This window comes from Carex rostrata, chromosome 11 (assembly GCF_964058835.1).
Source record: "Carex rostrata chromosome 11, lpCarRost1.2, whole genome shotgun sequence".
NCBI classification, from domain to species: Eukaryota; Viridiplantae; Streptophyta; class Magnoliopsida; order Poales; family Cyperaceae; genus Carex; species Carex rostrata.
Genome location: NC_135928.1, coordinates 7950908 through 7976956, shown reverse-complemented (window position 1 = coordinate 7976956; position 26049 = coordinate 7950908). Strand labels below are relative to the sequence as shown.

General features: G+C 34.9%; 2 protein-coding genes across 3 annotated transcripts; both read left to right on the top strand.

The window, feature by feature from the left end:
• The first annotated feature begins 628 nt into the window (after positions 1-628).
• On the top strand, positions 629-3344 carry LOC144562412 (Tetratricopeptide repeat (TPR)-like superfamily protein). Its single transcript, XM_078311630.1, has one exon. The coding sequence runs from the start codon at positions 702-704 to the stop codon at positions 3159-3161; it is 2460 nt and encodes an 819-aa protein (XP_078167756.1). The 5' UTR covers positions 629-701; the 3' UTR covers positions 3162-3344.
• Positions 3345-12536: 9192 nt separating this feature from the next.
• LOC144561505 (Major facilitator superfamily protein) lies at positions 12537-20248 on the top strand. 2 transcript variants are annotated; one of them, XM_078310468.1, is made up of 17 exons: positions 12537-12553; positions 14698-14873; positions 15341-15472; positions 15752-15853; positions 16451-16555; positions 16634-16709; positions 17111-17185; positions 17367-17469; positions 17570-17623; positions 17715-17769; positions 17858-17955; positions 18047-18123; positions 18270-18383; positions 18478-18597; positions 18785-18913; positions 19001-19079; positions 19854-20248. In XM_078310468.1, the coding sequence occupies exons 2-17, from the start codon at positions 14788-14790 to the stop codon at positions 19964-19966; spliced, it is 1518 nt and encodes a 505-aa protein (XP_078166594.1). In that variant the 5' UTR covers positions 12537-12553; positions 14698-14787; the 3' UTR covers positions 19967-20248. The 2 variants fall into 2 exon arrangements, with proteins under 2 accessions (XP_078166594.1, XP_078166595.1); XM_078310469.1 differs by lacking the exon at positions 12537-12553 and having other exon boundaries at positions 14361-14873.
• Positions 20249-26049: the final 5801 nt, after the last annotated feature.

Sequence of the window (26049 nt, the reverse complement as noted above, 5' to 3'; positions counted from 1 at the left end):
ATAAAGTCACGCAAAGTTTGAGATATCTCAGAGGATACGAATTCATGTTATTTTCAGTTTATAATCGGGGTGGTATGATGGGAATTGGACCAAATTTTGTCCAATTCCTTTATATCCGTACGATCTTTATTAAGATAACTTTAAGATCTGTACGGATCAAGTGTGAACAAATTTTAATGCTAATCAAACGGCTATGAATTTAATCTTGACAGCATACGGATTCGCCTGGCAAAAGGCTTTTCAGATTGGTAAGTCCACAGGAATTCACACCTCACTGGTACCGTAATAAGAAATCTTTTAGAATTAGTTGATCTTGTCCGTTTATTTTAACTTGGCGCGAATCATAAAGTTCAATAACACTGCCCTCTGCGTTAGCCCGAAACTCAAAGCTCATAAGGGTTAATCTAAAACCGTAAAGTGAGGGGAATCTTTTACGGTACCTGGGAGCTGGGATGATACTTTTCCAAGTCCACAGACTACTGGGCCGAAATTTAAGTTGCTCTTTTGGTCTTGGTCTGGTCCAGGCCCGTTTTATACACAAATCTTCATCGCACTCCAGTAGAATGTGAGAAAATCGGCTCAACCCAACCGAACAATTTCATTTTGATTTCATGATAGTTGGAGGGTTCTAATGATTTGTGAGAAATTAGGGGGATCATCATTGCTATTTGCTAGTCCACAATCCTTGCCGATCTAAGGCCATGATTCAACGCTCTCTGAAATCAATTACCACGCGGTCAAAACACAATCTCCACACTTTGACCACACTCGGTGACCATGCCCACCAGCTGCTCGACGAATTCTCCCAACCAAAAGACCGTCGCGACCAAAACAAACTCCACCACCTTGGCCTCCTCCTTACTCCTAGTACTGTAGAATCCGTCTTGAAATGTCTAAGACAATGGAAAACAGCACTTGAATTCTTCAGTTGGGCCAAATGCCAACCCCCATACAAGCACAATTGTTACACTTACAATACATTTGCATCGATTCTTGCACAAGCCAAGAGGAATACTCAACTGAGAACACTGGCCAATGATTTGGTGACAAGTGGCTGTACCATGACCCCTGGTGCATTGGGCTTCTTCATACGCTGCCTGGGTAATCTTGGTTTGGTTGAAGAGGTACAGTTTGTATTTGACCGTGCGAGCAATTTGAGTTGTGTGCCAAATGTTTACACCTATAACTGTTTGCTCGAGGTCTTTGCTAAAGCCGGCCATATTGACTTGCTGGAAATGAGGTTGCAGGAAATGGCATCACGACCTGGTTTAGAACCTGACAAGTTTACACTCACATCTCTCTTGCGGTGCTACTGTAATGTTGGTAAGTTAGACAATGCAGTGGAGATTCTCGATAGAATGGAATCTAATTGTTGGGTTGATCTGCATGTCTTAACTATACTTATAGTTGCATTTTGCAAATGGGGAAAGATCGAGAAGGCCTGTGAGTTAATTGGGAGAATGGAGGCTTATGGTATGCAGCCCGATGAGAAAACATTCATAATTTTGATTCATGGTTTTGTGAAACAAGGGAGAGTAGATAAGGCGCAAGAGATGTTTGACAAAATGACAGGTGCAGGCTTTGTTGGTGATTTGCCTCTCTATAGCACCTTAATTGAGGGATTGTGTGAGAAAAATGAAGTTCCAGTGGCGCTAAAATTATTTGAGGAGATGAAATCAAATGGAATTTCGCCGGATACCAGACTTGTAAGAAAATTAGTATCCATCTTTTGTAAAGAAGGAGAGCTAAAATCTGTATGCAAACTGTTTGCTGAATGTGCCAAGGATTTGAAATCAGGCAGTATTGTATCTATCTGTAATTCCTTTCTTGAAGGTTTTGTTAATTCTGACCAGATAACTCGAGCTTATTGTTTATTAAAGGTTATGATTAGGTCAGGAGAATTAGATGAATGTAAGAAAGGTTTAGATCCACAACTGGTTCATTTAGTTGAAGGTGTAAAACCTAATGATGATTCTTTTAACACTGTGATATGTGGTTTGTGCAAGGACAAAAGGCTTGACGATGCTTTGAATCTCATAAATGACATGGCTGTATTTGGTTGCAAGGGAAAGCTTTTGATGTACAATAATTTAATTGATGAGCTGTGCAAAGTAGATAGATTGGAGGAAAGTTACAAAGTTTTTGAGAGAATGAAAGAGTTAAATATTTTTCCGACTGAATTTTCCTACAACTCATTATTCTACGGCCATAGTAGGAGAAAAGATATTTCAGGGGCATTAGCATTGATCAGAGAGATGCGTGTCCATGGATATATTCCGTGGAGAAAGCACTGCACCATGCTGGTACAAGAGCTATGCCTGAATGGTAGAACAGGAGAGGCTTACATGTTTTTAGGTGAAATGCTCAAATTAGGTTTTCTACCTGACATGATACCTTACTCTGCAGTTATTGATGGTTTGTTTAAGTCTGGTTGTGCAGACAAAGCAACGGAGCTTTTTCAGGATTTATGTAACAAGTCTTACTTACCTGATGTGGTTGCTCATAATATATTAATCAATGGATTCCTAAAATCAGGTAATTGGAATAAAGCGGAAGGTGTTCTAGAAGAAATGCTAGATAAAGGACTTTCTCCTTCTGTTGTGACATATAATCTCATGATCAATGGCTTGTTTAAGGCTAACAACGCAGAAAAGGCCTTATTCTATTTTAATAAAATGGATAGTGAAGAAATATTGCCTAATGTAAGAACATATACAAGTTTGATTGATGGGTTATTAAATGCCGGCAAACCTGAGGCAGTAATGGATATATGGGATCAGATGAAACGGAATGGGGTCGTTCCTAACAAAGTAGCTTACACAGCTTTGGTACATGGTTTATGCAAGTGTGGTATGGCACAATGTGCACTTGATTATTACCATGAGATGAAGGAGAAGGGATTTGAAATCGATGTCTATGGTCGGTTTTTGCTTGTGAATTCTTTAAGTTTGAAAAGAATGCCGGTTGAGGCCTTTGAGTTGTTAAATGAGTTCTTCCATAAAAGAGTTCCATTCTCTGCTAATAGTAAAACAATCGAGCTTATAGAGAGAGCGGTTTGCAAATTATACCGAGATCATAGTACTTCTGATCGAATCAGGAATCTTATAGATGAAGGTTTAATTCCAACAATTTATGTTCAAGAAATCGATAACAGGCCGTGATTTTTGTTATTTTTTTGCTTGAAATAATTGTATGATTGTTAAAGAATGTTTCTGGAAGCCTATTTCTTTCCTTCACAAACCAAGAGATGCAATACCGGCCACTGTATATGCTGGTACCAACCCAGTTTGGGACATCTTTCCTTCACAAAAAAAGATAACTATTAAGGAATGAATTATGTTTAACCCTTGCTTATGTTTACCCATTCTCAAGGGTAAGGCTAAGGTGCTATGTGAAGTTTTCTGAATTGTGGTTATAATTAAAACTCCAATATATGCCATTTTAGCCCCTAATTATACTTTAAAATTAGTGCAATTTTTTTTTCCAGCATATATTTTTAATTTTTTTACTTATACATAGTTTTCTATATAATATAGAGTAAAATATTACGGATACTGTAAAATTGATTCTCATTCACAACATAAAAATTGTATATAATTGATCACATTCATGATTGACTTTTATAGTCAGAAAATCTGACTCCAATCCTGACACCCATCATTAGCAAAGAAAATTTTAACATCACGTGTGTAATTCAACATGAACTCCTAATTCTATATCTTCGCCTGATGTATATACAAAATCTCATAAAAATTTGGTATAAGTTATAATATTAAAATTACTGTATTTTAATGTTTGGTATGAATCCATACACTTTCTGACACAAAAATCAAAGTTATTAATTAAAAGCAATTTAAAATTACATTATAATTGTTGCCCCATCTGCAGGTAGACTAGGGATGGCAATGGACCGAGTCCAAAGATATTTTGGTAAGCTCATGCTTGGTTTTTCTATTAAAAATTAACGGCTCATCTGTCTGGCCCAATCCGATAGACGACAGTCAGGGTAGTTTTCACTTATAATTCTTAATCAGGTATAAATTAAGATTGTTAATAATTGCATTATAATTAAATTGAAACTAATTATATGAAATATAAATAACACAATATTTCAAGAATTGAAAGGTTAATAAGATAAATTTAAATCTTCAGAGACAAAAATAATGTATACTATTTTTTAAGGATAAAATAAAGAAATTATCCCTAAATTAAAACTCAATATAAACCGACCAAGAATGATGTAGGAACAAACAATAATCCAACATCAATCGGATCCACACCCTAATTGCTACAACTAATTAAATTAAAATACTAAAAAAACTATAAATGTGAGATACTTTTTTAATAGTGTCCAGGTTGTTATAAAGGAACTGGATTTTGTCGGACAGAATCTCATTCAAAGTCGAATCTTACCGTTTGATTTCCTTCAAGATTCATGCCAATATATTTAAAACTTAATAACTCTAAATGGCTCTGTAAATCTAAACTATCCATGTAAATTTTAACACATATCGGACGGTTTACAATTAACTTTGGATGACATTTTGTCCAAAGCCCTTTGGACAAAATTCAATTCCCTATTGCATTGTCAAATTTAGATGTGAGGAAGTCAAACGAGATATAAAAAGAAATCAAACTAAAAGTGGAAAATGTGACCCATTATCGACCAATGAACTTTGCCATAAATAATTAATTTATTAATAGCATGATTATTAAGTGTTAACAGATTGAACCGACTTGAATTACCCCTTGTCTCTCTCCCCTGCTCTCTCTGTTTTATATAACAAGCCCCCTTCAAGAGAATAGACTGAGGCTCTTAGGCTCGTTCAAGATTATTACTGAAAGTGAAGAAACAATCTCCTCTGATTTCTTTAATCTTCTTCTACTTCTTTTAAGGTTCTGTAGGTATTTTTTACTAGTCATCTTTGTTCAGAATTTTTTTTATTACATTCTTTTTTTTGTAAATTTTGTGTTGCCGGTGAATATTTTTTTGTTTTTTCATCTTCTTTTAGATAAGAATATAAATATGTTTGATCTATGATGTGAGAGATCGTGAATTTGAAATTGAGATAGAAAAAATCTTTTGTTATAATCAGTGGCGGATCCAAGATTCTCGTTAAGGGGGGGCAAAAAAATATCGAATCGGGTTTAAATAGCTAATTGGGTTTAAATCCAATAACTAATTGGGTACTTGATAAAAAATAATATTTTTGACTTATATTTTCTAATAATCTGACTTGTAATTTTTGATCATCTAACTTATAATTCTAATTACCAATCATAATTTAAAAAAATTATTTTAATTTTAACCCTATATTTAACCCGAATTAGAAATTAAACATCCAGAGAGGGGCAAAAAAAAATTCAGGGAGAGGCAGAGTCGATCGAAATAGACAAATCACCACTAAAACTCAAAATCCAGAAGGGAGCTCCTGCCCCCCTCTGGTTCCACATGGGTCCGCCCCTGGTTATAATAACAACGTATGGAATTTGGAGACTTGAACTTCAGCTTTGTTTTGAAAACAAAAAGAAGAATATAAAATTATCAAAAGTGAGAATTGAACCCACGCCCTCTCAAGGGATCATAACTCAAACAAAAGTTGTTCTTCCATACAAGATTTTTAACATTGTTTAATTTAATGATTATATTGTATTATTTTAAAGTAGAAACTCCATCGTTAAATTGAATTTCAATTTTAGATTACTAAAAATATTAATCTAATTTTGAAAACTATTTCTTGTTGTTTCCGTACGTCTATTTCTTTAAGTTTAATTAAGGAGTTCTTCGTTATTCTTAATAACAGACAACTATATATAATTTGTATTCGCTTAATCTAAATTCAATTCTTTGTTCTTGAGCAGGAATCCGTGCAATCTTTGACAAATGAAGTATTATGTATTTGAAATTCTACGATCGTCTGCTAAAGCAGAGGAGTTTTCCCTCCCACCTCACTTTTATATACCGGGCGAAGATCAACCTCCTACCTCAAGCAAAGATCCCAAACAAGAATCTAATGGTACGTTTCGATATCTCAAAAATAGAAACCATTTTAGAACAGAAACTATTCGGAATAGCAATATGTATTCAAACAACATTTTTGCTATTCGGAATAGCTACTATTCCTTGTAAATGATGAAATAGCTACTATTCGAAAGTGTGAAGAGAGAAAAAAAATATTTCTTTTTTGAATTTTTGTCAACACAGTTTCGAAATGACGAAACTAACATTAATTTATCTTATCTTCACGTTGTGATAATTCGTTTAAGACCCTACTTGTTTATATTTTCTCTTAATTAACACCTTGTTAACACTATTATTTATCGGTTATATCTATTCACTATTCCAAACGTACAATCTAAGCAACATTTCTACTAATCCAAATAGCACAATTTTCACACTAATCTAAAAATCATTATTTTTTCTTTATTCTCATGTACTATTATCAAATTTCTCTATTTCAGCCATTCTAACTCCCATCCAAACATATCCCAATTGCACCTATTGTGGCAAGGGATTCGAGACGGACCAAGCCAAGTTGGATCACATGAGAATCCACCCGAACAGAGACTTGAAGGGTACTCCCAAAAGGCCAGCTACTGATGTTGAATCCAATACTAATTTCTTTCTCCCTAATAGCTGGGCCGCAACTCGAAAATACGTCTGGAAACCAGTGACAGACAAGAACAGCCCGGACGCAATCACGGCCGCTCTTACTCTGGTGGAAATGTCACGCTCAAAATCACATTGGTCGTATCAAAACAAGAATATGACCATGGAATTCGATCCATTGGATGAGAAGAAGCATGTCTCTGAAAACTGTAACAAGAGCTTCCCTTCGGACCAGGCTTTAGTTGAGCATGGCTTCAGTCACAAAACGGAGAGGAAGAATGAAGCAATTCTGGAACCGACGAGTCGGAAGAGGAAGAGGAAGGTGAAAAGCGAAAGTGGGTCCCATGTGTGTGAGATTTGCAATAAGAGTTATGCTAGAGGGCAGCAGCTAGGCGGGCATAAGCGGGCTCATTACCCAAAGCCGAAGAACCCGACTCCGATCAATGAGGTGCCAAATTGGTTGTATCAGAACAACAATATGACCATGGAATCTGATCCATTGGATGAGAAGAAGCATGTCTCTGAAAACTGTAACAAGAGCTTCCCTTCGGACCAGGCTTTAGTCGAGCATGGCTCCAGTCACAAAAAGGAGAGGAAGAATGAAGCAATTCTGGAACCGACGAGTCGGAAGAGGAAGAGGAAGATGAAAAGCGAAAGCGGGTCTCATGTGTGTGAGATTTGCAATAAGAGTTATGCTACGGGGCAGCAGCTAGGCGGGCATAAGTGGGCTCATCATTATCCAAAGCCGAAGAACCCGACTCCGATCAGTGAGGTGACAAATGGTCAAGCTGCTCTTGATATTAGCTTATAGTTAGGTCAAGTTGCTCTTGAGTCATTTTGATTTGGCTGACATGGCACATAATGTGTTAATGAATGGCTCTAGACTCAAGGCATAAAGCTTTTCATATTAGCTTATAATTGGGTAGTAATATATGTAGAGGAGGGATCAAGTTACAACACTTGAAAGTTACAACAAAGTTACAACATCATTTTTTTTCATTTTCAAAGTCCAAATCGTCGATCCAAACCGTTAGATATTCAATCTATATTAAAATGTGCTTGCAGACCAAATTTTACATTTTTTGAAATTTTTTTTGCTATTTATTAAGATGGGTACAAAATCGCTGTTTTTATTAAAATTCTGCACCATTAAAAACAGCAATTTTGTACCCATCTTAATAAATAGCAAAAAAAAATTCAAAAAATGTAAAATTTGGTCTGTAAGCACATTTTAATATAGATTGAATATCTAACAGTTTGGATCGACGATTTGGACTTTGAAAATGAAAAAAAAATGATGTTGTAACTTTGTTGTAACTTTCAAGTGTTACTTGATCCCTCCTCATATATGTAATGTAGTCTGTTGTGGTTTTTTATTTTTTCTTTGGAAATTAAGGTGAATGATTTTATTCCAATGGATTTTTTTTTTTTTTTTTTTGAAAGAGTTTGCACTTTGCTATTAATTATAATTTATAAGTGCATGTTTTTGTAACTTTAATTAAACTTTTTTGGTACGTAGTTTTTATTTGTTTATTAATAAATAATAATAATGTGTTAATCTTAATCCGGGTCCACATAATGTATTGATGTATGGATGTTTAATTAGAGAGGGTGATATATACATCACCGAGCCATTAGTTGAAGATATTTTACTTTTAGTTAGTTGTTATATTTTTTGAGACTGTTATTTAGTTGTTAATTGTTATGCTTGTTGAAAGTGTTATTTAGCTGTTATGTTGTGATTAGGGCTGTACACGAATCAAATCGAATTGAACTTAATACAGTTTGAGTTTGAACCAATTTTGAAACGAACTGGTTTGATTCGAATTTGGATTTCGAACTGAAAAGAAGAGTTTAAGTTTGATTCGAACCGAAATGGTTCGAAATTAAACGGGATTTAGAACTAAGAAGAAGAATTTTGAATCGAACTTAACACAATTTGAACTCGAACTAATTTCGAACCGAACTGATTTGATTCGTTTCAAAACGAACTAATTTCGAACCGAATTAATTACAAACTTTTTCCGAATCGAACTCAAATCGAATCACGAACTACGAACTTTTTGTGCAGCCCTAGTTGTGACAAACTTTTATTTCATATGTTTAACTTTTAGTTATTATTTGTTGGATAATTAACGAGCCTAATCAGATGTGGCCCACTAAATTATCCAACAGGCCTGGTATAATTATTTGGATTTTTTTCTAAAAATTGATGTATGTTTTGAATTTTTTTTATGTTACAGATAAAAATTTCGGTGGATTAGAATTGCATCACATGAAAATTAAATTAGAGTAAAATATAATTCTTCTCAATAATTAGAAAGAATTTCGAAGCACCTTCAAAAAATCATGCATTATAATTTTTCTTCAAAAAATCGTGCAATTTTCCATATCAAATATTTCCATAAATTCTAAATCCTAAATCCTATCAAATATTTTTTTTGAAAGAAAGATGAAAGTCAAACTTTCAAATTTCATACCCTTGTTATTACAACAAATGACTTTTTTTATTCAGATTTCAAACTCATGACTTTTCATATAGAAACCATCTGTTTTTACCACTAAATCAAAACTTATCAAATATTAGCTACGACTATTTTAAATATTAAGAAGAAAATGATAAATGTGAGATAATATATTACGATAATATTCATGAACGGAACTTTTAATGGTGTCAAGTTTTTATAAATAGATATTGCGTTATCTAGTATTATTATATATGAAAAGGAAATCAAACCAAATATAAAACAGAGTTTTGCAATATGAGCCTGCCACCGCGGGAAATTAACTTTGGCAATATCGTTGCTTAAATTGATGCTTTTCAAATTTGAACTGTTCATATGCGCAACGGGTTTGGAGAACGAGGAGAGATTTGTTTTACTTTCGATTAATGCGAACAGGAGATTAATTCCATGCAACAGATATGAGACAACTCGATGAAGGGGTCAGCTGTATATATATATCTCAAAGGCAAGGCTAAAAAAGAGTGGATCGATGTGTGATTCCTTTGCACGATGTGGATGTTATGGCGTCAGAGAAACGAGAAAATTTTCAGAGGGAATGATTTTTTGGTACGTCATAATAACAAAATAGATGCTTTTTGCAAGAGAAAAATCGCATTTATGACGACACTCAGTCGCAAAAAATCATTTTTTATCCTCGCGAAAAGTGTCAGTTTTTTGTAGTGCGTAAAGCTACTCTATACAAGGATCAAGGAGGAGGGAGACCTGTGTCTGTGTATGAGGAATTGATTGAAATCAATTGACTACAACTTGACAGTATCTATCAAGAATTAAAAAAAAAAAAAAAAAACTATGGAAGCATGCAGCATGTTATAAATGCATTTCTATAGTACATATTTGCACAATAATTTGATGAATCATGTAGAATTACACAGCTAAATTAATTCAACAAATAATTATCACTTAGAGAACTACTGTCTTATATTTCGAGGTTGAATTTCGGTGGTTTTTGATATCAAGAGTTGTCACAATTTTTCATCACATTGGGTTATAAAAATTAAAATCTAAATGTCAAAACCATATTGTCGGACCTGTTTTTTCTATTCCAAGAGGGGCACACCGTGTAAAAAAATTGTGATATTTTTCGTATAATTTGCACAAAATTATATGACAACAAAAATTAACAAACAGATATTCATATATTATAGATAATATTATTATTTCGTATTGGAGACTCTTTAATTTGTTCAGACAAACTTCAAAAAAAGTATGAAGTTTAAAAAAATAGTGGCATAGAAACCTTTATTTTGTGTTCGTTCTTTTAAATAATTCTAGGTACTTTTGTTTCCTTACTAATTATTCACATAGTTTGAATTAATTTTAATTTCTAAGCAATGTGGTCTGTTCATTTTGAATGTTTTATAATTCTACTCTTAGATATGTTGCGTGTTTATGCATGCCTTCATGAGACCTATCTATCTTCTAATATTTATATATTAGAAATTCAAACTATGAATCTCAAAGAGGGATGTTTATCTCTAATATTTATATATTTTTAAGTTCATTTAAAAAAGATTAAATCATTAAAACAAATTAATTTAGTTATGATAAATTAATATTTTCGTTCTTTTTTTTAACTGTGTTATCTTGTACAAGGCGAGACATGTAATGCATTATTTGTGAAAATAAGCAAGATAAATTTTGACATCTGTATGCTGTTTGAATCTAAATGATTATGAGTAGGGACAAAGTCAGACTTTCAAGTTATGGGGATCAAATGCGAATGAAAGTTAATCATATAAAATTTCTTGTTGCAAATAGGGGAGGGGGTTATTTTACACTAATTATAACATTTTATTATAAATTATATCGAAAATAAGCTGTAAATAAAAAATTTTGAAAAAAAATGAAGTCAATTGACTCCATTCCTACACTATATATCCGCCCCTAATTATGAGAAACGTGAAAGCAAAAAAAAATGAAAATGCAAACTACAATAATATAAATAGTTGGCGTCAATTCATTAGTTGGCGCCAATTCATAAAAAGAGAATGAGAGTGATATCGTGGGAATAGAAAAAAATATATATTTTTATCATGAGCGATACAATAATCATCAACTATGAAATCGCAATTACAAAATAATCACACGTTACTATATTCATTCCTTTACTATTTTCGTAAAATAAAGTAATGAAGAAAAATGACTCTAGAATGACATAGAATTGCCTTCCAATAGAACAAACCTAATATAGTTAGGGGTGTTCAAATAGTTTGATTTGTTCGGTTTTGAACTGAATTAATAAATTTCAGTTTAAATGATTCGATTTTTTGGTTTAAATTGATCGTTTCGATTGAATTTTTAAATTATTTTAGTTTAAATGGATCATTTTAAAATCGACTAAATCGAACCGACCGAACTATATTGGTTCAAGTATGGTTTACATTTTGTTTGTTTCAATTATTGCTTCATTTCTTTCATTTTAGTTTAAATAATTTAAAACATCTGCATATTTTGTATGGAATTAAACAACTTGTATATGAACATGTGTGATTTTCGTTAATAATAACACCAATAGGTTTACTTTGGTTTGAACCGAACAAACCGAAATTTACTTCAGTTTGTTTGGTTCAGTTCTTAATTGGTTTATAAGTTTAATCGGTTCAGTTCAGTTCAATTTTTGAAAACCGAAAAAAAAATGATTTAGTTATTTTAGTTCGGTTTCAACCGAACTGACCATTTAAACACCCCCTGAATATAGTTGCTGTTGCTGCAAAATAAAAAATAAAAACTGAAATTTGTCATTTTTACTTGAGTATACTCTAAACTAGCAATTAACTTTGTCATCTAAAAAAAATATTGTTCAGCCTCCACTCAAATTAGCTACTTTCCTGGTTATCTACAGAAAATTTATTTATAGAAATTATTTAAAAATAACATAGAAATTCGATCAATTGTACAAAAATTTCTATATATTAGAAAGAAGGCATCTAATCATTGATTGGTTTCTTCATGTATTTCTTTAAGGAAACAAATAATTGATTTGATTCTTTAGCTACTCGGACTTTTAATAGCAGTGATTTATAAGTGTTCGTGAAATTAAAGTGTTTCAGAATTCAGAGTCAAATGTGTTGTGTGGATCCTACAGCGGGGTGTAGCAACCATTCTTTGTATGAAAAAGACACCTCCATACAATTTATCTATTTTTGTTTATCATTTTTATACAATTTCTATAAATAAAAATATTTTAATTATATATCTAGATAGAAAAAAGGTGCTAAAGGAACACAACTAAAGCGAAAGAATATCCGCTGTTCATTCATTTCCACACCCACGCTCTCGCGTGCTCTAAAAGAGAGAACACATTGACATCAACAAGCAAGCATCCGTTTCCGTGCAAACTGCGCCTGCTGGCTGCTGCCTGTTGCCTGTTGGCGTTATCCACACCAGATAATTTTCCATGGACCCGGTCTCCTCTTCGGTGAGTACCTCTTCCATTTCACTGAGAGTGGGCCTCCCCGTTTTGTATGTATCCGGATCTCCTTGACATTAAGTAACCTAAATTTGATTTTGTATTTCGACCGTCCGATCAGAATTGAGACTGATTCGGCCGAAATAGTGGATGGAAACCTTTTTAATATTGGGGTCAAAATAGATCCGACGGTCCAAATCCAAATCCAAATGCAAACTCAAAATTTAGGTTACCTTACGATAATCCGAATTCATCTTGTCGAATTTTTTTAGTTACCTTCCTAATAAATCAAAATTAAATGATTACCACCCACTTAGCCAGAATTTCATTTCTACCACCCTTGCAGACTGGGTCCGCGCACGGATCTCAATCGGTTCGCAGACCCAGTCTGCACACGGATTTTTTTTTTTCTATTTTGTAATAAATTCAGTAATTTGAATTGTAAAATGGAAAAAAAAAATTCGTGCGCAAACTGGGACTGCGAACCGACTGAGATCTGTGCACGGATCAGATCGTCCCAACATAAATGATTACTGCATTGTTTATAATGACTACCGTTGGGACGGTCTGGTTGAAAAATGAAAATGCAAATTGCAATAATAGAAATAGTTAGCGCCGATTCGGAGAAAGAGAATGAGAGTGATTGACTGAGAATAGAAAAAAAAAATCTATTTTTATTATGAACAATACAGTAATCATTAATTATAAAATCGTAATTACAAATTTATCACACATTATTATATTCATTCCTTTACTATTTTGGTAAAATAAAATAATGAAGAAAAATGACTCTGTTTTGATAATGACAACATTAATGACTACTGTTGGGATGGTTTGGTTCGGTTTGATGTTTTTAGTTTTTTTGAGAATTGAGCCCCTGCTCTCCTGTGGGAGAGCCAATGCCTTAATCGGCTGTACTAAACAGCGTTGGCGTTCGGTTTGATGTCCCAACCAGCATCAAAATCTGTGTGTATTTGATTTGCCGTATAAATCTTGATAGAGATTAAACGACAACTGAATTTGGTAAATTCATATCACCTAAAGTAACACAAATATTAAATGAACACTGTGTATTTTATTTCAGACAAAATTGATTTGGATTTTAATCAGATGGTCCAAATTTAAACTCAAAATTTGAGTTACTTCAAAAAAATTTAGACTTAAAATTTATCTGATACTCATAAGGGTGTAAACGGAGCGGATAATGCTAATATCATATCCGTATCTGACTTTTAATGAGCGGATACGGATACAGATAGTAAATGGATATCAAAATTTAAAACCAAATCCGCCTTAAACGAATACAAATACGGAGCGAATAATCTACGAATACGGATTCAAATATAGATACTAAATGATAAATTGTCGGATAATTGAGTTCTACAATTTAAAATACAAAAGAGTGCCTTGTTGTCTTGAAACAATAGCTAAAACTAATTTAACATAAACTAAAAGAATGAAGAGTGAAGAAATGGAGGTAAAAATAAAATAATGCTATTGTAGTACCATCACCAGCGAAAAAAGATTAAATTAGAAACTAGATCGTATTATTATTTATCTCACAACTAAGACTGAAATGAATATGAGATAATTATATAACAACTTCTATCTGGAGCAGTAAAGTCAGAGCCGATTGGAGCAATTTCGGATCCAGATGATTGCAGATACGGATATCGATATTCACCTTCATAACATTATCTGTATTCTTATCCACCGTTATTTCACTACATACAAAAAAATATCCGTATCTGTCCGCAAATCCACAATTATTCATATCCGTTTAATACAGATTCGAATATTGATACTCATCTTACCGTCCACTGCAATTGTAGTTTAAAAAAATGTAAAGAATTGTCAAAAGTAGGTGAGCCGCAATACCTAATACGCAAGGTCTACGTAGTAAATTCTCCTCAATTCCCCTCTCGTCACATCCACCTCTCAGCCTCTCTCCAATCTCCATCCACCTCTCAAGCGTAGTAGCGCACATGCTAACTTGCGCATGTAACCCTCCATTATCCGGAAATGTCATAAAAATATTAAAAAAAAAAAAAATTTACCCCGGCGACTTTTTTTTTTTTTGGATTTTTTGACTGGTAGATATTTGCCCAATAATAATAATAGTAATTTAATTTTCTCGTTTTATGGGAGAAAAGAATAGTGGTGAATTGGAGTCGTCCAAGCCGGACTCTGACCTATCGCCTCCAGTTCTTCCTCCTCCTTCAGCTGCTCCTGATTCAACCCAAATGGCGATCTCGTTACCTCACGATCCTGAAGTAGATGGTAACCCTAGCGATTCGGATGCTCACCCGTCTTGGTTTACTCCTAAGAGGTGAGTAATGCTATACTGTATTTAAGAGATATTGTTACGATTTTGCTTTCTCTTTCTTCTCTTCTCTTCTTTTATGATGGTGAATTGTTTGGTTGTAGAGTATGAATTTATTTTGTTTCGTTTGAGCCCCATTCCTTCCTTTAGTAGAGCTACTTTCTTGGTATCTTGTATTTCTAGCTGGAGATATGATTGTGGGATTAAACGTTGGCAATCCAGTTTACACAATAAATTACGTGGAATTACAAAAACTGCAACTAAAGTTAATAAGACATCTTTGATTAGTTTTGCACCTTGGAACAACAACTGTAATTCCCTGTTTTATCACAATTTTGGGGAATACCTCTATTTACTAAGATTTAAATTTCAAGACCTCGAACCAAATAGTTTAAAATTTGAAGTCATATAACCTGTTTGAAATTCCTGGATATAACATTATTAATTTGCTAATTTCTTACTTTCCCAACCAGGTTACTTGTGATATTTTGTATAATTAATATGCTAAACTATCTTGATCGAGGAGCAATTGCAAGTAATGGTGTGAATGGGAGTCGCAAAAGCTGCACAGCTAGTGGCACTTGCACATCTGGATCTGGGATTCAGTGAGTTATTTTATTTTGTTAATAATATCTGAAGATTACATCTGAAAGGAGAGTGCATCTGAATTCTTCGGTTAAACTTCCTAAAGCATTACATTCCATGAAAAGGAAAACAAGGTCCTGTGGTTACTTTTGTTACAAACTTAAAGTGGCGATGTTGTCCTTCTATTCCATGCTGGCATTTCATATATGGACATATGTTTGCTTTCTAAGGCACTCATCACTTTTTGGTAATTGTGTTTCATTACATCCTTGCTTATATTGTTAATTATTTAATTACAGGGGGGACTTCAACCTGAGTAACTTTGAAGATGGAGTCTTGTCGTCTGCCTTCATGGTTGGGTTGCTAATTGCTTCCCCAATATTTGCATCCTTGTCAAAGATGTTAGCAATTTTTCGTCTTGTTTGCATTTTTAAAGAAATTTCACTTTTACAGATATGGGGTTCATTTTGTGAAAAAGTAGTACCAAATAATTTATCATTAATGTATAGCCTTTTCTCTACTTAAACCTTCTCACTCTGATGTCAACTTTACTAAAATCATGATTTGTGCCCCCATACTTGAGTTCCATTAGAATGGTTTTTAACTCATTTTTTGTCCTTCAATTTAATGGAATTAAATTGTATAATATTGATGTCACTGCATACAGAGGCAAAACTAGAAAATCTTGATTTTGGGGGGGGGGGGGGGGGGGGGGGGGGGGGGGTTGGGTGTGAACTTTAAAATGTACAATATGTGGTTGGTGGGAATTGAACCCAAGTCTTCACCATCACAAAAATAGAGCTCTAACCACTAGACTACAAGTAAACATTTGATATTTTTATGATGGGGGTTGGACTATAAAAGAAAATAAAAAAAAATTAAAATTCAATATACATAATTGAAATTTAAAATCATAGGGGTGGCTTAGCCACCCTTGGCTAAGCTTTAGATCTGCCCCTGATTGTATATTAATACAATTTTTTTGTTTCCCATTTCAGTCATAATCCTTTCAGGCTTATTGGAGTCGGGTTATTAGTATGGACCATTGCCACGGCTGGTTGTGGTTGTGCATTCGACTTCTGGTCGATTACAATTTGCCGCATGTAAGTGCTATTATATGGCAACTATTTATCATGTATTTTGATCAGTTGGTCCTTATATTCAATCTTTTATGAATTTAGGTTGGTTGGTGTTGGTGAAGCTTCATTCATTAGTCTTGCTGCTCCCTTTATTGATGATAATGCTCCCCCTGCTCAGGTTTGTACCTTTCTCACCAATTCCATGGTTACTTTTGTAATTAATAAAGAGAAACACCAAAACAACTTTTCTTAGAAAAGGTATGTAGTTTTTTTCTTAATCACCTTCCATCTATTTGTATATTCATTATTGCATTTATGATGATCCCTCAACCTCCCATGTTTGGTCTAGAATTTACTGTTGTGAAATTTTTGGGGTTATATAAGAGATATTGAACCAAAAAGGAAAAAAAAAAATGGAATTGTGCATGCACAAGAAAATACCATAAACACAGAAATCAGGTCCTTTCAGGCATACTAACTTGTCAAGTATGACAATGTTAATTATTTCAATATATCCAATATATACGGTGGTTGTTTGTCTGTTACAGAAATTAAATGTTCCCCAAATCTGTTTCTCAGAAAACAGCTTGGCTTGCAGTCTTCTACATGTGCATTCCAACAGGCATAGCAGTAGGTTATGTTTATGGCGGTCTGGTAAGCTCTTTTGTGATATATTTTATTCTCCCTTTCTCTTTCCTTTTTGGCTTTTGTCTGATATGATATATTTTACTATACCTACAATGCAAAAACTGCTGATTTCAGTTACATAATTATGTTTGTATTGTCTAAAAGCAAAATTAGTTGATAATTTTTGTCAAAAAAATGTAAATATCAGGTAGGTGACCATCTTCACTGGCGAGCAGCATTCTGGGGAGAATCAGTTTTGATGCTCCCATTTGCTATTTTGGGATTTATTATCAAGCCACTGCAGCTGAAAGGTTAGCCCTTTTTCTTTTCTTTTTTTAATTCAATTCTTGTGGATTAGTTTCAACTTAAACTGATACAGAAAGCCTAATATCACTGGTCTAATTTCTCTAGGGTTTGGTTTATCTTCTTCACCAACTGCAAGTGACAATGTAGAAGCTGTTGATGGTACAGTTTTAGAAAATTCTGTTATAGAACTGTTGATAGTGAATTTCTTGACAGCCATAATTAAATCTATAATGTTAATTTTTTTTTTCAGATTGCAATGAGGAGATATTAGAGAAACAGTCAGCAAAATCAAAGGGGTCTTCACTGTATGGTTATCTATATGTTTAGAACGTGATGTACTCCTTTCTGTTTTCTTGCCTAGTATTAATCTATTGGTAACATCTTAACTGTCAGGTCGGGTTATACCAAGAGTTTTGGTGCCCAGGCAGCACAATTTGGAACGGACTTGAAAGCTCTTTTGTCTGAAAAGGTTTATGTTGTCAATGTTTTAGGTACATTTTTCTCCCCTTTGTTTATATGATTCTAATCACACAACCAATAGCTTGGTCATTTGTTCTTTCAAACTATTCATCCTTGTTCTAGGTTACATTGCATACAACTTTGTCATTGGAGCTTATTCCTACTGGGGTCCGAAGGCTGGTTATGATATTTATCATATGGTAACTCTCTCCTTTTGACTAAAATATCAATATGACATTTATTGATATGTATTCTTGGTGCAAAATTGAAAGAACAGTTAACAGAGTTCATCAAATTTATCTTTATACAAGTTGTAATATTTTTAGAAGTGCTTATTCTTTGTCAGAGCAATGCTGATCTCATGTTTGGTGGGATAACAATAATCTGTGGAATTGTTGGCACACTGGCTGGTGGACTTCTGCTTGATAAAATGGAATCTACAATTTCAAATGCTTTTAAGGTAAATTTGTATATTAGTATATTGATAATGAAGCTGCACGCTCAATTCAATTACATATTTTTTATGTATTTTATTCTTTGTTTTACATTTTTAGCTTCTGTCTGGTGCTACTTTTTTCGGGGCTATATTTTGTTTCAGCGCATTTTGCTTCAAAAGTCTTTATGGGTTTATTCCTTTCTTTTCCATTGGAGAGCTGCTGGTCTTTGCTACACAGGTATAACAATATGTTGATAATGTATCACTAGTTCTTCATTCTGTAAACAGAAAAATAAGAAAGAAGCTTCTTGCTTACATCTGGAATCAACAATATATCATATAGACTACAGAATGTGTGACATATTACCAATATATCCCCCAATTTTGCACCTGCATTTTCTGCTAAGATCTATGAACTTTTGTAGGGCCCAGTGAATTACATATGCCTACATTCTGTAAAACCAAGCATGAGACCTCTATCAATGGCAATGTCAACTGTTTCAATCCACATATTTGGTGATGTGCCATCTTCACCTCTAGTTGGATTTCTTCAGGTTTGTAACAAGGCTTTAGATTGATCTTACAAGTATTTCATCTTGGCTGGATATTATTTTTGAATGATCTGATGTTTTCTAATTTAGGATTCTATCAACAACTGGAGGGTGACCGCTCTTATATTGACTTCTATTCTCTTCATTGCTGCTATTATATGGTTTATAGGTAACTCTTCTCTACATTGTTATATTTTAGTACATGCAACACTTATCATGAAAAAGCACCCTACATAAAACCCCTACGCACACTGGACCCTATCATTTGTAAATAGTACTGACGATAAGGCCCTGATCCATTATATCTGAAGGATCCTATATTAATTGTTGTGCTTCAGTGCCATCCAATTGGGAAAATAGACGGTATGTGCGTGGAATTTTTATCAATCTCTTTCTTGGCAAGGGTTCTATATAAAGTGTGGTATATGGACCCACCCTAACTGGTAGCACTTGTATGCAAATCTTATACAGTTTTCTGTATTGTAAGATGTTTACAGTCTGATGTGATGTCCTTGAGCTATTTTCCGAAAGAGAGATCTTATTTTGAAAATTTAATCAGAATAAATGGTTCCTGAATTGTCAGTGCTTGCTATTTTTGTCACCAAAATTTAAAGCTTTCCAGTTGAGTCCTTCAATTCATTTCTTCAAAAGAATCAAATCTTATATTTCATTAGAGTAGGTGAAATTAAGTGTGTAAAAGAAATAATTCCATGTTAGTTGTACAACATAGATTCTGTCTCAATTACTGCAAAAGAACTAATTCGATACTGGTTTTTAATATGGGTTCGGTCTCAATATCAGAGGATTGGGACAAAATATTCTAAATTGCAATTTTTCCTTGTGGGGACTTTTATATCCTTCTCATTACCAAATTTAGAAATGCATGACACTTGCTCCATTCAGATATTAGAAACCTGAGCACTAATTTCACTTTTGTTCTTAGGTATATTTTTTCACAGTGTGGATCATTTTAATGACGATAGCGAGCACGATGTGCCTGTGGTTGAGAGATCAAATCTCAGGCCATTACTCAATGGAAACCCAGAGGCACCATAATAACAACTTGTGTGATATTTCAAGTTTTCATTTTAATATCCGACAGTTGTTGTGGAAATGTACTGATGTAGGCTAGATTAGGAGTTGTACGTTTCTTTTCAATGGTGTTTAAGAAAAATCTTCTCCAAAAGAAAAAAAAAAAATGTAAATTTTCTTATGTTCCTTATCAACATCAATATTTCTTGCACTTGACGAGTCTTGTACAGAGAAATTTGCTAATTTACCGAGTGTTGTCATGTTTGTAAATTATAAAAATGAAAAGAAAACTGTGGCTGATGACTGGTTTTTTCTTCTAGTATTTGCCCATACATTGCACAAAACAACAGAATTTTGAAAAAAATTCTTTACAGGTAATCAAACAGTCTTTCGTAAAGAATTGGTATCTTTGATTTGGTCCTACAAGTCACTATATTAATCTGTTCCAATAAGATGATTCTATTTACATAAAATGATAGGTGCGTTTTGCACATGTTTTCTTGAAATATATATTTTTTGCTAATATAGGAGGTACATTTTGGATTAAGCGTTTTTCTTTGGAAATTGACTCTAGCAATTTGTTAGTTTTGTATGAAAATTAATATGATGATTCGGAATAAATTGAATTTTAGTGACCAATTTAGAACAAAACAAATTTTAGTAATTAAAGTTCGCTATGGCGTTTAATACATAAAATGGAAGTGCCACAAAATGAAATCAAAAGTGTTATAGGTGTTTTAAATTTGAAACGTCAAATCTCTTAACACCTTTTATATATTTAATATATTTAATATATTTGCTAATATTATACCTTTGACATCTTTTTATAATATACTTTGTACACCTTTATATTTTTATTATACTACACTTACATGTACTAAATTTAGTACGTGAGACAACATGAAATATTTTAATTCAATACTATTTCGTCTACAATCAAACCGATGCTTCAAAGTATTACGGCCATTTTTATTAATATCCCTAAAAAAATTCAAAATTTTACAAATGCCCTTGTCCTCAATTTTTTTTAAAATATGCCCTGACCGCCTGGGCTTCGGGCGGCCCATAACACAAATGAGGCGCCACCCCCTGGGGCGCCCCATGGTATTTTTTTTTTTTTTGAGATGTTAGTATTTTGATTTGAATAATTTTGTGAAATTTTTTTTTTCTTATTTAGAGTGTGTCAAAAAATAAAATATTTGATATATTTACGAAGTGATGTCGTAAATTTTTATAACTTTAATTTTTTTAGTGAAATTTGATTTTATTTGTCAGTTGGATATCACAAGTCTAAATATAACACTAATAAGGACTTGGCCTTTATTATGGTTTTTATAATATATGTATAATATACACATATACACATATACATATACATATACATAATATGTGTATGCCAAAAAAAAAAATATTTGATATATTTACAGAGTGATGTCGTAAATTTTTATAACTTTGATTTTTTATATTTTTATTTTTTTTGGTGAACTATATGTATAATATACACACATGCACATACACATACACATACACATACACATATACACATACATATATACACATACACATACACATACATATATACACATACACATACAAAAAAACTCACATACACATACACATACACATACACATACACATACATACACACATACACACATACACACATACACACACACACACACACACACACACACACACACACACACACACACACACACACACACACACACACACACACACACACACACATACACATACACGAGTAGAACTAGGGTGTTCTTAAGCTCACCAAAGTTTTGGTGAGCTTAACTCTAAAACTCATCAAATCGATTTCAAATGACGAATTCGAACCGTTGAAACCCGCCTACCTTATGTGTGATGCATCTACATACAAAATTTTTAAACATTCGAATTAATTTAGTATAAAGTCAAGCGGTCAAAAAACGTTCAAAAAATGAATGCACTAAAATTAATTTATTAACCTTCTAATTTTGACCGCTTGACTTTATACTAAATTAATTCGAATATTAAAAAATTTCACATGTAGATGCATCACACGTAAGGTATGCGGGTTTCAATGGTTCGGATTCGTCATTTGAAATCGATTTGATAAGTTTTAGAGTTAAGCTCACCAAAACTTTGGTGAGCTTAAGAGCACCCTAGTTTTACTCCACATACACATATACCAAATAAATCAATTCGCATAAGCAAAATAGCAAGTTTATCTGCCACCACGTCTGAATAAACCTAACAAACGACTAGTTCTTCTGGTACCAGTGGCAGGTGCGGCATTACTTGTAGAGGCTTGGCTACTAGATGATTGGCTTACAGGAGGAGGGGGTTGTGTTCTACCGGTTGCTTCAGCAACAACTCTGGCATTTTCTCTTTCGTTGTGTTCGTTTATTGCATCTAAATGTAACAATGCAATTCAGTTAGTAATATAATTAAAGCATAAATAAATTTTGTACAATTCTACGTACCTGCCCTGCGCCTGCCGGAAACAGAACGGCGAGCCCGATTTCCCGACGGTCGCCTACCACCCATCTCGTCCATGGTCATTACAATACGGTTGTGTCTCCTCCTTCCCTTTCTTATCCATCCTTCTGAAGGTAATATTCTATCTCCGACATATGCAGGCCACTCATGCTGATCAGGATAAGAATGGAAAGATCCACCCCAAGTGGAAGCAAGGTAATTGGTACGGTACATGTCAGCAACATAGTGATCCTCACAGTAGTTCCTCACTCAGCATACCGCCATCACGTGACTGCAGGGTATGTGACTTAGCTGGGGTCCTTGGCATGTACAGGTTACCGCCCTGGCATCTCTGAATTTAACCACGTACTTGCAAGCCCTCTTGACAAACGCCATAGTGCCGTCTGGTTTACGGCTGGTAGGAACGTACTCATTTGGATTTTGCACTTCGAATTCTGTTCCATCATTACCCATCGGGATCACGATCATAGTTGCACCTTTGTCTCTGTGTCGTCTTAGTTTCTCCTCCACCCTTGTTGAAAATGATTGGTTCATCCTTATTAATTCTGCGGCCTTAGCACGCCGTTCCTGAAACCAAGCATTTAACTTGTAGAATGTGTCCTCTACAACTGCAGCCACAGGCAACATTCGGCTCTGCTTGAATACTGCATTCAGCGACTCGGATCCGTTGGTGGTCATAATTCCCCAACGCCAACCTCCATCCCGGGATTGATATATTTTCTCATATGCTGGATCTTCGTTGACATCTCGGGGATTATTTTTGCCCACCTTCATTAAGTAGAGATTTGCCTTTGGCATGTACTACATAGAAAATAAGGAAATAGAATAATGTAAGTAAACAATTGTAGTAAAAAAAAATTGTTTTCTTAAAGTACAATAATATATGTAAACAATTGAAATACATGTACCTTTGCAAAACTGCTAGTCATCTCTACCACCCTTCTCGGCTTTTTCTTTCTGCAATTTCATCTAAATGTATCAGTAACCCACATGTCGCCCCCGGTTGCCTTGGAAAGGTTCTCCGCAACGTGTTGCATACACAACCTGTGCACACACTGGCCAGTACGTGTTGACCAACCGTACTCTTCACGATCAAAAACATATTTTATTCCTTTGTGCTGGTCTGATATCACACAGAAAAACTTCCCTTTCCCAATCACCCGTCTTCTTAAAAACTGCATAAAGAATCCCCAGTTCTCGCCGTCCTCTTTATGAACAATTGCAAACGCCAAAGGCAACAGCTGGTTCTCAGCATCATATGCGCATGCTATGAGTAGCCTCCCCTCGTAACGGCCAGACATGAAGCATGCATCAATGTTGATAACAGGTCTGATGTATGGCACAACTTGGATACAAGCACCAAAAGCCCATGCTATGCCCTTGAATTGTTTAGCTCCCTCTATTAGTACACCGTCTTTATCAAAAAAGGGCCATGCCATCGCTCATATACGGTGCCGACATTTGTACTTGCCATGGCCTGGAGCAATGGTGCCAGATAGCCATATGAGTCCTTCCAACTACCGAATATCCTGCAAACCGCAAGTTCACAACCTCTCCACAGCCTGTTGTATTTTGGGATTACATATTTGTATTTGTGTCTGACGGTCATAGCCACCGCCTTGATGCTCATCGATGGATCCAACTTAATGTCCTCCTCAATTGCATCGGCAATTAATGATGCCGTCAGTTGCGCATGGTCTGTCCTTGTGGACGCAGACTTGCATGTATGAGGTGGTTCACACTTCTTAATCATCCATGCTTCCCCTGAACCCGCAGGGGTTGCAAAAAGGCGGAACTCGCAGCGCGGGTGAGTTGTACAAAGCACAACTAACCTTGTTCGGTCCCTTTTGTGTATTATACATTCCCAGTTGCTGTGAACATGAGTCTCATTTATTTTCTTTACAAGTTCGTCTATGTTGGTATAAACTTGCCCTGCGGCAAGTTCTTTGTTGTATTCAACACGAGGACCAAAGAAACTAATGTCTGCCTCTTCGAAAGCTGTGGTGTCGTTGAATGTGGCAACCGGATGCTTATTCCCCCGACCTCTAATCGGGAATTTTTCTGCCCTGGACAACCCTGGTACATTTGCATCACCATCTGATAAGTCATCAGCTTCCCAAACCCCTTGGTATTCATCCCCCGTTTCCATTTCCCTTTCTGGTACGGCATCAATAGCATCAACATCAATATCAATATCATTTCGATTAACGGGTACCGGTCCTGACTCTGGCATAGTTGGAAATCTAGGGATTATGGGTGTCTATCTGGGTGGTAGTGGTAACTCTTCAGTATTTTCTGGGGAGTTGTGGTACCCCTGGTTGTCATAACCGGGGCTGTGATACCTCTGGCTGTCATAAGGGGAGTGCTGGTGATATCCCTGGTTGTCATAAGGGGATTGCTAGTGGTACTCCTGGTGGTCATAAGGGGAGTGCTGATGGTACCCCTGGTTATCATAACCCGAATTGTCATAACCTGAAGGTCCAGCCCCAACCGAACTTGAAGGTCCAGCCCTCGTTCGGGGAACCCTCTTCGAATATATGTCCATTACCGGGACCCCACAAGCTACAAATTGAGTATACATAACTCTCCACAAATTGGCATCTGTTATTGGAAACTTAACAAAGTAAGGTCTACCCCCCCCACGTGAGTTGTCAATCCGTGTAGCCAATTCTATTTCATACCTGTTGGGGTTTACAGATGTCTTTTCGTATATTAACTGCTTCAGTTCCTCAAATGTGGTATTTTCATTAATCTCGAAGCCAAATGCGACTTCTTTTGTGTAATGCACGCCATCTTCATCCCTTTCTAGCTTGCCGCCGACATACAGTGCAACTAACATCTCTTCTTTAACAAACTACATTTAAAAAAAAAATTACGGTACGCTACAGTGAATGTACAGTACGCTACAGTGCTTGCAACAGTAAATTTCTACATTAAATGTACGGTACGCTACAGTGCGTGCAACAGTAAATGTACGGTACGCTACAGTGCGTGCAACAGTAAATGTACAGTACGCTACAGTACTTGCAACAGTAAATTTGCAACAGTAATGACTAATTATTATAATTAAAAAAATACTTATTCATTCAGCTTCTCTCCTCGAGGGAAGTTCTCAAATCGAGAAGTGACAGAGGCAGAAAACGAATGGGTTTAAATCATACTACATATGGGGCGCCTGGGGGGGTGGTGTTGGGGTTTTACGGTGCTAACCAAAAACCCGTTTAGGCTTAAGTTGCGGAATGACCGTAGAACAAAAATTCTACGGCCAACTTAAGCTCAGGATTAAACGGGATATGTCAGGAAACTTTTCAAGGCGGTCCACCTTCAGTATTCCTTTGGCATCAAAACCCAATTTAATCCTTTTTACAGATCTACTCCATGATTGATTTCTAAAACTTTAATCTACTTACCAATTAAATAGATTAATATAGCATATTTATACCTTGTTTCCAAATCACAGTTGGAATGCAGACCGAGCGAGTAGAGCCTCACCAGGGAAGGAATCGACTCGGAGTATCACACGTGTGATACTCTATCGGTTATCCACCAGGACTAACCGGAGAGCGATTTATTTCTTCTGCCAAAAATATCGTAAACCGCGGAATTATGCA